The 12,687-nt window shown below is 38.9% G+C and overlaps 1 protein-coding gene across 1 annotated transcript in view; it reads left to right on the forward strand.

The window, feature by feature from the left end:
- The first annotated feature begins 563 nt into the window (after positions 1 to 563).
- Positions 564 to 12,687, forward strand: part of LOC100558437 (cytochrome P450 3A9) — a 31,696-nt gene continuing 19,572 nt past the window's right edge. Inside the window, exons 1-5 of the mRNA XM_062964462.1 lie at positions 564 to 726; positions 7,934 to 8,027; positions 8,643 to 8,695; positions 8,842 to 8,941; positions 10,125 to 10,238. Coding sequence (XP_062820532.1) covers positions 656 to 726; positions 7,934 to 8,027; positions 8,643 to 8,695; positions 8,842 to 8,941; positions 10,125 to 10,238 — 432 coding nt within the window. The 5' untranslated portion in view covers positions 564 to 655. The remainder of the gene's footprint in view (positions 727 to 7,933; positions 8,028 to 8,642; positions 8,696 to 8,841; positions 8,942 to 10,124; positions 10,239 to 12,687) is intronic.

Consider the following 12,687-nt stretch of genomic DNA (forward strand, 5'->3'; position numbering starts at 1 on the left):
TAGATACCTCCTAGGTCAGGTGGCTGGCATGATTGCATGGAGCACCATATACATTATATATAACATAATATAGTATCATATATAAACATTTCTTGGGGCTCCACAAAAAACTTTTGCTTCATTTATTGATTTATTGTTATAATTGTATTGTTTTACTTTGTTTAATAATGTGTATTATGTTGTTATGTGTTTGTTTGTGTTTGCTTTGATGACTGTAAACCGCCCTGAGTCCCATCCGGGAGATAGGGCGGTATATAAATAAAGTTTTATTATTATTATTATTATTATTATTATTATTATTATTATTATTATTATTATTATTCATAAAGGGCTCCGTGGCTGAAAAAGCTTGAGAAGTTACCTCTACTTTAACAACATAACTGGGATGACTGGAAAGTTACGTAAGGTTTGGAGAAATGGAAAAAAGTGGTCAAAAGAACTGCCCTTTGTGCCTGATTGATTTTAAAGGCCCCCAAATTATATGCCAGCCAGTTGCCACCTCACCTGGGCATTTGCTCCACCCCTTTGAAGGAGAATAAATGTGTCCCAAAGCCATAGTAAGTCACTGATCTACTTGAGTTGAAGCAGATAAGATCTTCAGTGTCAAACGTGACGATCGGCTGCCAGAGTCCAGACGGAGAGAATATTAACCAGGATGGATCTCCTCTCTTACTTCTCCACGGAGACCTGGGCTCTTCTAATCCTGTCCTTAGGTCTCTTGATGCTGTAAGTAACTTTAAGAAAACTTCTAACTTATTGATTAATTGTAATTCACAATCAGAGTAAAATAAAAACAAAAACAAAGGACAAGCGAGAATAGAAAGAAAAGAGATATACCCGCAAGGAGAGGCGGGCAATAAATAAATAATAATAATTATTTTATTGTATGACACAGCAAACAAGATAGATATGCTGGATTTCGTATCACAAAATCACAAGTCGAACACTTCCCATGTGTCTAGGACTGTGTTTATTATTATTATTATTATTATTATTATTATTATTATTATTATGACACAGCAAACAAGATAGATATGCTGGATTTCGTATCACAAAATCACAAGTCGAACACTTCCCATGTGTCTAGGACTGTGTTTATTATTATTATTATTATTATTATTATTATTATTATTATTATTATTATGACACAGCAAACAAGATAGATATGCTGGATTTCGTATCACAAAATCACAAGTCGAACACTTCCCATGTGTCTAGGACTGTGTTTATTATTATTATTATTATTATTATTATTATGATTATTATTATGACACAGCAAACAAGATAGATATGCTGGATTTCGTATCACAAAATCACAAGTCGAACACTTCCCAAGTGTCTAGGACCTGTGTGATGTATATTATTATTATTATTATTATTATTATTATTATTATTATTATTATTTTATTATGACACAGCAAACAAGATAGATATGCTGGATTATTATTATTATTATTATTGTATGACACAGCAATAATATGCTGTATTTCATATCACAAAATCACAAGTCGAACACTTCCCAAGTGTCTAGGACTGTGTGATGTATTTTCGGATGATGTACGCAGATCCCAGTCGGGTGGCCATTTGCAGTTGGCAGATCGTAATTTTGTCAATGTCTATTGTTTCCAAATGCCGGCTGAGATATTTTGGCATGGCACCCAGTTATTATTATTATTATTATTATTATTATTATTATTATTATTATCATCATTATTATTATTTTATTATGACACAGCAAACAAGATTGATATGCTGGATTTCGTATCACAAAATCACAAGTCAAACACTTCCCAAGCATTTAGGACTGTGTGATGTATATTATTATTATTATTATTATTATTATTATTATTATTATTATTATTATTTTATTATGACACCGCAAACAAGATAGACATGCTGGATTTCATATCACAAAATCACAAATCAACACTTCCCAAGTGTCTAGGACTGTGTGATGTATATTATTATTATTATTATTATTATTATTATTATTGTATGACACAGCAAACAAGATAGGTATGCTGGATTTCGTATCACAAAATCACAAGTCAAACACTTCCCAAGTGTTTAGGACTGTGTGGTTATTATTATTATTATTATTACTGCTGTTGTTATTGTTATATTGGGAAACACATTTCTATATAACTATGGGTGTATCTACATGGTAGAATTAATGCAGTTTGATGACACTCTTGGGCATAGAAAGTGAAGCATTGCAAAACTACAACTCCCAGTCTTCCATAGCATGGTGCCATGTAAGTCAAATTGGTGTCGAACTCCATTAATTCGACAGTGTAGATGCATCCGAAGACAAAATTGAAGTAAAGCATAATACTAAATCCCTTAACTAAAACAATAAACACCTATGGATTAAAATGCTAAAGCGTAACAAAGGTAAAATGCAATTCATAGTCAAAATAGTCCTATATTCTGTATACAAAACGCTGCGTTGAGGACGCAAGTGGCAGAGTTTTGTGGGGAAGGAGTTGCCAAGCTCATTCATCGCTATGATAAGTGCCTGAATTTGAATGGCGACTCCGCGTTTTGTATACAAGTAACCTGTTTCTTGTTTCTCCTGAACTCCAATCCACTTATACAGCACCAGTCACTATCAAACCCATTATCCTATGGTTTTACTTGGTAAGATTTGTTCAGAGTCAGTTTTCCTGTGATGCCAAGAAAGTATGCCTTGCCCTAAGTCACTCAATGGGTTTCCAGAACTGGACAAGACTTCAAATTGGCCTCCAAGTCCAAACATGAAACTTTCACATCATTATGGCTCTAATTTCGGTGTTACAATGAGCCTATTTTGAATTTTTCTTGGAGAAATTTGTTCGGAGGAGGTTTGGCTTCCTTCAAGGCTGAGAAAGCTTCAGAACCCCTGATCTACACTGTCAAATTAATACAGTTTGGCACCACTTTCGCTACCATGGCTCGACGCTATGGACCCATGGGAGCTGTAGTTTAACATGGCCTTTGGCACTTCTCTGCCTCACCAAATCCTACATATCATAGGAATCCGTAGCAGGTAAAGTAGAGTCAAACTGCTTTAATTCTACAGTGTAGGCGCATTTTTACAATACTCCAAAATCACTGCAATGCGGTGAATCAATACTTAGATAAATCTAAGTGACTGAATGAGTCTACTCAGTCTAGCAATAGATTTCATCTTCCCGAGTACAAATGGACTTTCTCCTAAACCAATGATGGGCAACCTTTTGCGCTTGGTGTGTCAAAATTCACCAAAAAAACCTAGCATGATTTGGGTGGTGTGTCACTTTGAGAAAACCCCCCCATAATTTTGCAATATGTATAGTTTAAATAACAAAAATATATAATTGTAATATATAACTGTATTTAATAAATCAAAAACTATTTACTACCATTACAGTAGAGTCTCACTTATCCAACACTCGCTTATCCAAGCCTCTGGATTATCCAAGGCATTTTTGTAGTCAATGCTTTCAATATATCGTGATATTTTGGTGCTAAATTCGTAAATACAGTAATTACAACGTAACATTACTGCATATTGAACTACTTTTTCTGTCAAATTTGTTGTATAACATGATGTTTTGGTGCTTAATTTGTAAAATCATAACCTAATTTGATGTTTAATAGTCTTTTCCTTACTCCCTCCTTATTATCCAAGATATTCGCTTATCCAAGCTTCTGCCGGCCCATTTAGTTTGGATAAGTGAGACTCTACTGTATTTCCATGTACAACAATCTTGCAATTTCCACGCTGATTTCTCTCTATTGTAGTTTCAATGTAGTCATGAATAATAAATAATATAATAATAATAGAATAGTAATAATATAATAATATACTACAATAATAATAGAACAATAATAGAATGATTATATGTAATGTGCATAATTCCCATGGAGTAAACAACAAAACCACTGGACCAAATCACACCAAATTTGGCCGCAAAAGACATAGTCATCCAATCAATCTGCATGCGGCAGCGTGTCAGCAGAAATGGCTAGGCGTGTCAGTGCTGACACGCGTGTCATAGGTTGGCCATCACTGCATTAACCTATGGTTTTACTTGGTAAGATTTGTTCAGAGTCAGTTTTCCTGTGAGGCCAAGAAAGTATGCCTTGCCCAAAGTCACTCAATGGGTTTCCAGAACTGGACAGGACTTCAAATTGGCCTCCAAGTCCAAACATGGAACATTCACATCATTCTGACTCTCATTTCGGTGTTACAATGAGCCTATTTTGAATTTTTCTTGGAGAAATTTGTTCGGAGGAGATTTGGCTGAGAAAGCTTCAGAACCCCTGATCCACACTGTCAAATTAATACAGTTTGGCACCACTTTCGCTACCATGGCTCAACACTATGGACCCATAGGAGCTTTTAGCACCTCTCTGCCTCACCAAATCCTAGGAATCCATAGCAGGCAAAGTAGAGTCAAACTGCTTTAATTTTACAGTGTAGTCTACCGTCAAACCACTGCACTGCAGTGAATCAACACAGAGATAAATCTAAGTGACTGAACGAGTCTAGCAAAAGATTTCTTCTTCCCGAGCACAAATGGACTTTCTCCTAAACTAACCGTGACCTCCCAAACAACAAGAGGCCTGTGGTGACCCCAAAAGTTGTAGTTTTATAGGTAAGATCCAGAAAGTGGGCCTCGAAGTGTTTTTTTCGGCACGCAGACCACCTTAAATCAAGAAGGGAATAATGGAAGGGAATAAACCATCCTCCAAACAAAGAATTCCTTTGATTCTTCAATTCAGGCCACAACTCCGAACCCGGCTTTGATTTCCTCAGCAATAAATATGTGTAAACTAAGCAGCATTTTTATTTTTCCTCTCTTCTTGCGCTCTTTTGCTCCGGCTTTCTATCTCGGCACCGTGGTTTGGCAAAGAGCCCGGAGAGAAACCTCGGCCTCTCTCTTCCTTTCTCGAGCCCCGAAGGCCCGGCTTCCGCGAGGGCACTTTTCCCTTTATGAAATGATTGCTTTTACCTCGGGGTTATCTTCCTCGGGAGACGTGTGTCGCACCGAGCGGGCGCTTTCCGCGCTTTATCAACAGCAGGGCTTATGAAACACTCTCGCAAAACCCTTATTGCCAAAGTGGGAGGGAAAAGGATGAAATGCTTGGTTCCTGAGTTAACATTAACAACTTGACCGCCTCTGGGAACGCTTTCAAAGATCTTTCATCCCAACATTGTGTTCTCTTTATGCAAGGATGAAGTGTCGCTGTTTTTTTCCTCCCTAACAGCTAAGCTAATTTTGTTTAAATGGAACATCACTTTCCTCCTTCTATCTGCAGTATCCAGACTCTTTCTTTTGTCTCTCTCTTGTAAATTACCCGTTACCAACATGGAAGCCATCACACTTTGCTCCCGTCTCTCTGTCCCTGTCTCTCCGTTCTTAATCACAGCTGCACGATACTGCAGAAGACATTTCCTCAGTGCTATGCTTAATGCTTTCTTCCACATTCATCAGCCATTTCTTTTCTAGGACAGGCTAGGACATTTTTCCAGCATGGCATTGTGGTTTGAGCATTGCACTGCAATCCTGGTTTTTGGCTCAACTATGGAAGCCCTTTGCGTGGCATTTGTCAGGATAATGATAGCAGCCCGCATAATATCTCAGCCCCTTTTAACCCTTAGTGTGATAAAAGAACTCAAAAAATACACATGAGTCTGTTGCTTTAAAGTAGAAAAGACAATTTAGTTCTATTCACTGCACAAAAACACAAAACAAAACAGAAGAGTTGTTCTCACCAATAACAAACAATATCTCTGGTGAGTCTTTGTCTTCAAACGGCAGCATGCAAACAAATTGCAACTTTGTTTTTGTAAAATGTTCTTATCATGCTTTCCTTGGCACTCCAAACGGCTTCTTGCTCAAGACACTGCATAACCACCCTTCCCTGATGACATGATATATTTAGCGCTTTTGGCCCAGATCCTTTGAATCCAATCCATGATTTTATCATCTTATTTTGTATGTGGTTTTTTTATGACTTGTTTTTATTGTTTGATTGATCTGTTTTATTGTTTCGCTTTTATATTGTTGTGTCCGGGCTTGGCCCCATGTAAGCTGCTCCAAGTCCCTTCAGGGAGATGGGGCAGGGTATAAGAATAAAATTATTATTATTATTATTAATATTATTATTATTGACACAACGACGTTGTATGACACAGCAAACAAGATAGATATGCTGGATTTCATTTCACAAGTCGAACACTTCCCAAGTGTCTAGGACTGTGTGATGTATTTTCGGATGATGTGTGCAGATTATTATTATTATTATTATTATTATTATTATTAACCACTCCCATCAACAGCTTCTTCAGCTCTCAACGAGCCATCAAGCTAAGCCAAATGCAAAGCTCAAAGCTTGCAAACTTAGTGCCTTGTTTTATGCAGAAGTTGATAACACACCCAATTAACTTGTGGCAGCTGTAACAGAAAAGGTTCTGATCCTCCCTGTTACTTAGAAAAAGCCTATTGTAAACTTCTAGTAGCAACACCATTGACCCCAGAAATCCCCATAATAGTTTTGCCAATAAATCAGAAATTACACAAAGGCACAAAGCAACAAACTAGACACCATTGCCTAGTCCAGTGATGGGCAACCTTTTGCACTTGGTATGTCAAAATTCACCAAAAAAACCTAGCATGACTTGGGTGGTGTGTCACTTTGAGAAAAAAAACCCATAATTTCACAATATCTATAGTTTAAATAACAAAAATATATAGTAGTAATATATAACTGTACTTAATAAATCAAAAACTATTTACTACCATTATTTCCATGTACAACGATCTATGGTACCTCTTGCAATTTCCACGCTGATTTCTCTCTATTCTAGTTTCAATGTAGTCATGAATAATGAATAATATAATAATATTATGTGTATATATATATATATATATATATATATATATATATATATATACATACACACACACACACACATACATACATACTAGCTGTGCCCAGCCACGCGTTGCTGTGGCTAGGACTTAATTTTTCTTTTCTTTTTGTTGTATGAACATAGAGGCGTGGATGAGAGGTTGTGCTGTCAATTTTCAAGGTTGTGGGGCATTTAGTTTAGTTGTTTTGTCCGGTGCCGTGATTCCATTACCCTTTTATATATATAGACGTGCATAATTCCCATGGAGTAAACAACAAAACCACTGGACCAAATCACACCAAATTTGGCCACAAAATACATAGTCACCCAATCAATCTGCATGCGGCAGCGTGTCAGCAAAAATGGCTAGGCGTGTCAGTGCTGACACGCGTGTCATAGGTTGGCCATCACTGGCATAGTCAATGTAGCATTGGATCGACTTGAGGTTTTGGCATGAACTTTCAGAGCTATCCAATGTTTTGAATTCTTCATAAATGGCTCTAGCATTTAGAGTTCATTTAAAAGGATGGGTCTTAGTAGTCGCTGTTGGTTCCCATTTCATCAGGCAGCAAAACCACTCCAACCCTTTTAGTAGCTCTCCAAGGTGCTGAACCCTATGTTTTAATCTCGGCAGTACCTTGGAGAGCTCCTTTAAGACAACCAACTCTATGATTTTATGATCCTACAGAAGGTACCAAAGCTTTGTGTTGTAATATAATTTGTTTTTTTTAATAGTTTTTATTGAATTTAAAAAATTTCAAACAATACTTTTATCACATAGCAGATATTTAATGTATCATACAATACTTGCATCATTCTTTTATATCTACTGTTGATTTATATCTACTACATTGTGAACATTTGTCCACCTATATTTCTTCACCACTGTGTATCCCCCTTCCCACCCTGAGCCACTTCTTATGCATTGTCTAACCAAAATCTCATTTCTTCCTGAGGCGGTAGTTTGTTTCAATATACACAATGGTCATCATGGTAATCTACCATTTCATCTCCCTGATGCTTTATCAAACGTACTTTTCTGCTTTACAGATATGGCATCTGGCCTTACGGTGTCTTCAAAAAGTTGGGCGTTCCAGGACCTACCCCTCTCCCTTTCATCGGGACTGCTTTGGCCTATCGCAATGTAAGTGCATAAATATTGACTGACATTTTGCAATCTGGGTGGCTGCCAGAATCTCCCTTCATGCCCTTCACCTTGCCTTTGTCTTCACTTTCTTATGTCATACGTGAAGATAAACAAATTTCCTTTTGTCAACTAACCAAAGTTCCTTGTAACGTCTGAATCCACTCAACCGTGGCTTGTAAAAACAAGTGTATCTAGGATCAAACTTGGGTCCCAGATCTTGCCTTATTCTGAACCCAAAGAGTAAATAAGTCACAGATCCTTCATTATATTTGGATGTCATGGAGATACGTGGTTTCATGTTTGGGTTTTTAAATGGCTAGCCACCTAGCAACAGTAATGATTTACGGTCAGGGTATCTGAAAGACTTTATCCGTCTCTACGCAAACTGAGATCTTCTTATGAGTTTTAATTGAAACTTTAAGGAATATATCCGAGATACTGGTCCTATTTTGAAGATAAGATATGAAAAAAACCACTGGACGAGGGTAGAAGCTTTACTGAATGACTCTATTTCTTTGGGGCATGTTCTGCTTTTTACTGAATTTTGTAACAACTGATCATTGTATATTGTTGTGCTTCATTTTGACTCTGTATTAAAACGTTTCATTGCAGGGAATCTTGCAATTTGACAAAGCCTGCTTTAAAAAATATGGAAAAGTCTGGGGGTAAGCAGCATATATTCCTTTTACTTGCCAGTCTCCATTGAAATTATTGCTAGGTTAACCAACTCAATTTTTAGATGGAAAGAAAATAAATAAGACCCGGGGCCACAAAATCTCTTATTTAAAAAACCCACCAATGTTTCTTCTAGGTTTTATGATGGCCGAACTCCAGTCCTGGCCGTCACTGATCCAGCCGTCATCAAAGCGGTATTAGTGAAGGAGTGCTACACGGTGTTCACCAATCGGAGGGTAAGTTCTCATTTGAGACTTTAACTTCGTACAAGGTGAGAAAAAAAATCACTCTGAATACCTGATGATCCAAACCAATCCTCTCTCTCTTGGAGATGAGTCACTCTTAATATTATGTACCATAAGGACTTTCCAGTCCAACTCCCTTCACCAAGAACAAGCACGGTTGAAGGTGCGGAGAGGATGCGGAAATTTGGAATTATCCCACAGAGATCCTTAATGCGATCCATTCCAGATATATGAGGGTTATCCAGAAAGTAGATTACGTTTTGGAATTAAAAATGAACAAAATATAGGAGAAAATATTTACCATATGCAGTTGAAAGCCACACCTAAATACCACTTCTCAACATAGTCGCCATTCAAATCTAGGCACTTACCATAGTGATGAATGAGCTTGGAAACTCCTTCCCCACAAAACTCTGCCACTTGCATCTTCAACCAGCCGGTCACCCTTTCCGCAGCTGCACATCGTCGCCAAAATGTTGCATTGAGGACGCAAGCGGCAGAGTTTTGTGGGGGAGGAGTTACCAAGCTCATTCATCGCTATGATAAGTGCCTAGATTTGAATCCCGACTATGTTGAGAAGCGGCAGAGTTTTGTGGAGGAGGAGTCGCCAAGCTCATTCATCGCTATGATAAGTGCCTAGATTTGAATGGCGACTATGTTGAGAAGCGGCAGAGTTTTGTGGGGAGGAGTTGCCAAGCTCATTCATCGCTATGATAAGTGCCTAGATTTGAATGGCGACTATGTTGAGAAGCGGCAGAGTTTTGTGGGGGAGGAGTTGCCAAGCTCATTCATCACTATGATAACTGCCTAGATTTGAATGGCGACTATGTTGAGAAGCGGCAGAGTTTTGTGGGGGAGGAGTTGCCAAGCTCATTCATCACTATGATAACTGCCTAGATTTGAATGGCGACTATGTTGAGAAGCGGCAGAGTTTTGTGGGGGAGAAGTTGCCAAGCTCATTCATCGCTATGATAACTGCCTAGATTTGAATAGCGACTATGTTGAGAAGTGGTATTTGGGTCTGGCTTTCAACTGCATATGGTAAATGTTTTCTCCTATACTTTGTTCATTTTAAATTCCAAAACGTAATCTACTTTCTGGATAACCCTCGTACATTCATTCCCATATGATGATTACACTGCCATCAAATTCGTTTTTCCCACATCAATTTCAGAAATTTGGCCCAACTGGCAAGCTGGAAAAAGCTGTTTCCTTGGCGGAAGATGACACCTGGAAGAGGATTCGCACTGTGCTCTCTCCAACCTTCACCAGTGGAAAGCTGAAGGAGGTAAGAACGAGCAGATGTGTTGTCGGAGGCTTTCATGGCCGGAATCACTGGGTTGCTGTGAGTTTTCTGGGCTGTATGGCCATATTTCAGAAACATTCTCTCCTGACGTTTTGCCCACATCTATGGCAGGCATCCTCAGAGGTTGTGCAGTCTATTGGAACCTTTGAGGATGGCTGCCATAGATGTGGGCAAAACGTCAGGAGAGAATGCTTCTGGAACATGGCCATACAGCCCAAAATACTCACATCAAACCAACGAGCAGATGGCTTGCAATGAACCACTATGAGGAGCAAAGTTGCTAAAAGTATACAAAAACACGGGATTCACCTACTCATGACACTAAATTGGTTTTACACTTGCAGCAATTGAAATTAGCTGAGGACAAAGGGGGAAATAGGAGGAGAATGAGGAAACTGGGACATTTTCAAAGCAGCTGAAATAGTGGGATAGCAGGGGATTAATCCTTAGCAAATGGGACAGCTGGAGTTTTGGAGTTCAGCTATCTACACTATAGAATTAGTTCCTACCACTTTAACTGCACTGGCTTTATACTACCCTGTTTCCCCTAAAATAAGACATCCTCAGAAAATAAGACCTAGTAGAGGTTTTGCTGAATTGCTAAATATAAGGCCTCCCCCAAAAGTAAGACCTAGCAGAGTTTTTGTTGGCAGCATGCTCGCCAAAAAGAACACCAGAGCATACAGGATCAGTAAATGTATGTATTATAAAGTGTTGTACATGGAAATATTGGTAGTAACAAGAAATTCTTGATAGGATTCACAGTTTTTCTGGTTATGCTGGTTTATGATGACAACTACTGTACAGTATATAATGCTCATTTATTTTGTTCAACAATAAATGTGAATTCTTCTTCATGGAAAAATAAGACATCCCCTGAAAATAAGACCTAGACCATCTTTGGGAGCAAAAATTAATATAAGACACTGTCTTATTTTCGGGGAAACACGGTATGGAATCCTTGGATTTATCATTTGCTTAGAATGCTAAACAGTAAAGGCCACGATTCCACAGCATTGAGCAATAGCAATTAAAGTAGGTTTAAACTGCATTAATTCTGCAATGTAGATGCCCCCTTAGCTTCATTATCCTTTTCAAATGGCCATCAACTGGAACGATCAAGAGGCCGATCTCTCATTGAATGAGGGAAAATCCAAGTTGCAATGTTTGAACAGCAATTGTGAGCTTGTCCTGTGCGGCTCTCCTTCGGTGACGTTTGTTTTTAGATGTTTTTCTGCCGGAGGCAACTAACAAAACGCCACCTTCACCGGCACCACAATCCCATGTCGGGGAACCTGACTTGACTGGCAACTGGCCGACTCCATTGCCTTTGAAGACAACATAATGGTTTTGGGAATGAAGATCACGATTTACAGGGAACATAAAGTGTCATCCCCATGACCTTAATGTCACTTTCTGACCCCCAACATCCATGGCCTGAGGCTGTTTCCCCGTTTTGTCTCAGTCCAGCCTTGCCTTTAGACTTTGGAAAGCGGAGCAAAGTGAACCAACCTTCTAAAAGTGGACTTTGGAGTTCATTTGTTATGAGGATTGTCATATATAAGAATCCTTGCATACGTTCAGGATATTGCTGCATTTCGTAACACCGTTGGTTTGGTTGTTGTTTTATTGCATTATATGGCATTGTGTTGCCTCGTGGGTCTGTTTTCGGAACGAAAGGCGAGGCAGGGCTCAAAGGAATGTCAGAGTATTTGCAGCGCGGCAGTAGTTGGATGGAAGCAGTGGAGCGCAGAACGAAGAGACACTCAGAGACGTTGGTGAAACTACTTACAAAGTTTTACTGTATTTATTTATTTGCAGTATTTATATTCCGCCCTTCTTTCTCACCCCAAAGGGGACTCAGGGTGGATTACAATGAACACATATATGGCAAACATTCAATGCCAACAGACAAACAACATACAGTATAGACAGACACAGAGGCATTTTTAACATTTTTCCAACGTCACGATTCCGGCCACAGGGGGAGCTGTTGCTTCACCATCCAGTAGTGGCTGTACTTCCTCATTCCTTTCCTCGTGTTTTGCTGGCAGTTTTATGGTGTTGTAAATTAGCCTCCGGCATAAAGTTTCCCTAAATTTCCCTAATTGACAGGTGCAACTGTCTTTTGGGGCTGCATAGGTCAACAGCAAGCCGGGGCTATTAATGGTCGGAGGCTTAACCCAACCCGGGCTTCGAACTCATGACCTCTCGGTCAGTAGTGATTTATAGCAGCTGATTACTAGCCAGCTGCGCCACAGCCCGGCCGGTATTCAGTGGTAATCAACACAAACAGACTTGCAGATGACAGACGAACACAGGACTGTTCTGTTCTCCAACAAAACTTGACTCGAACTCTAGGCAGACAGAACTCAACTGAACTGATGCAATCATTATTCACAGACACTTGTGTCTGGATACTCCCTAGTTC

The sequence above is a fragment of the Anolis carolinensis genome, unplaced genomic scaffold (genome assembly GCF_035594765.1).
Source record: "Anolis carolinensis isolate JA03-04 unplaced genomic scaffold, rAnoCar3.1.pri scaffold_13, whole genome shotgun sequence".
NCBI lineage: Eukaryota > Metazoa > Chordata > Lepidosauria > Squamata > Dactyloidae > Anolis > Anolis carolinensis.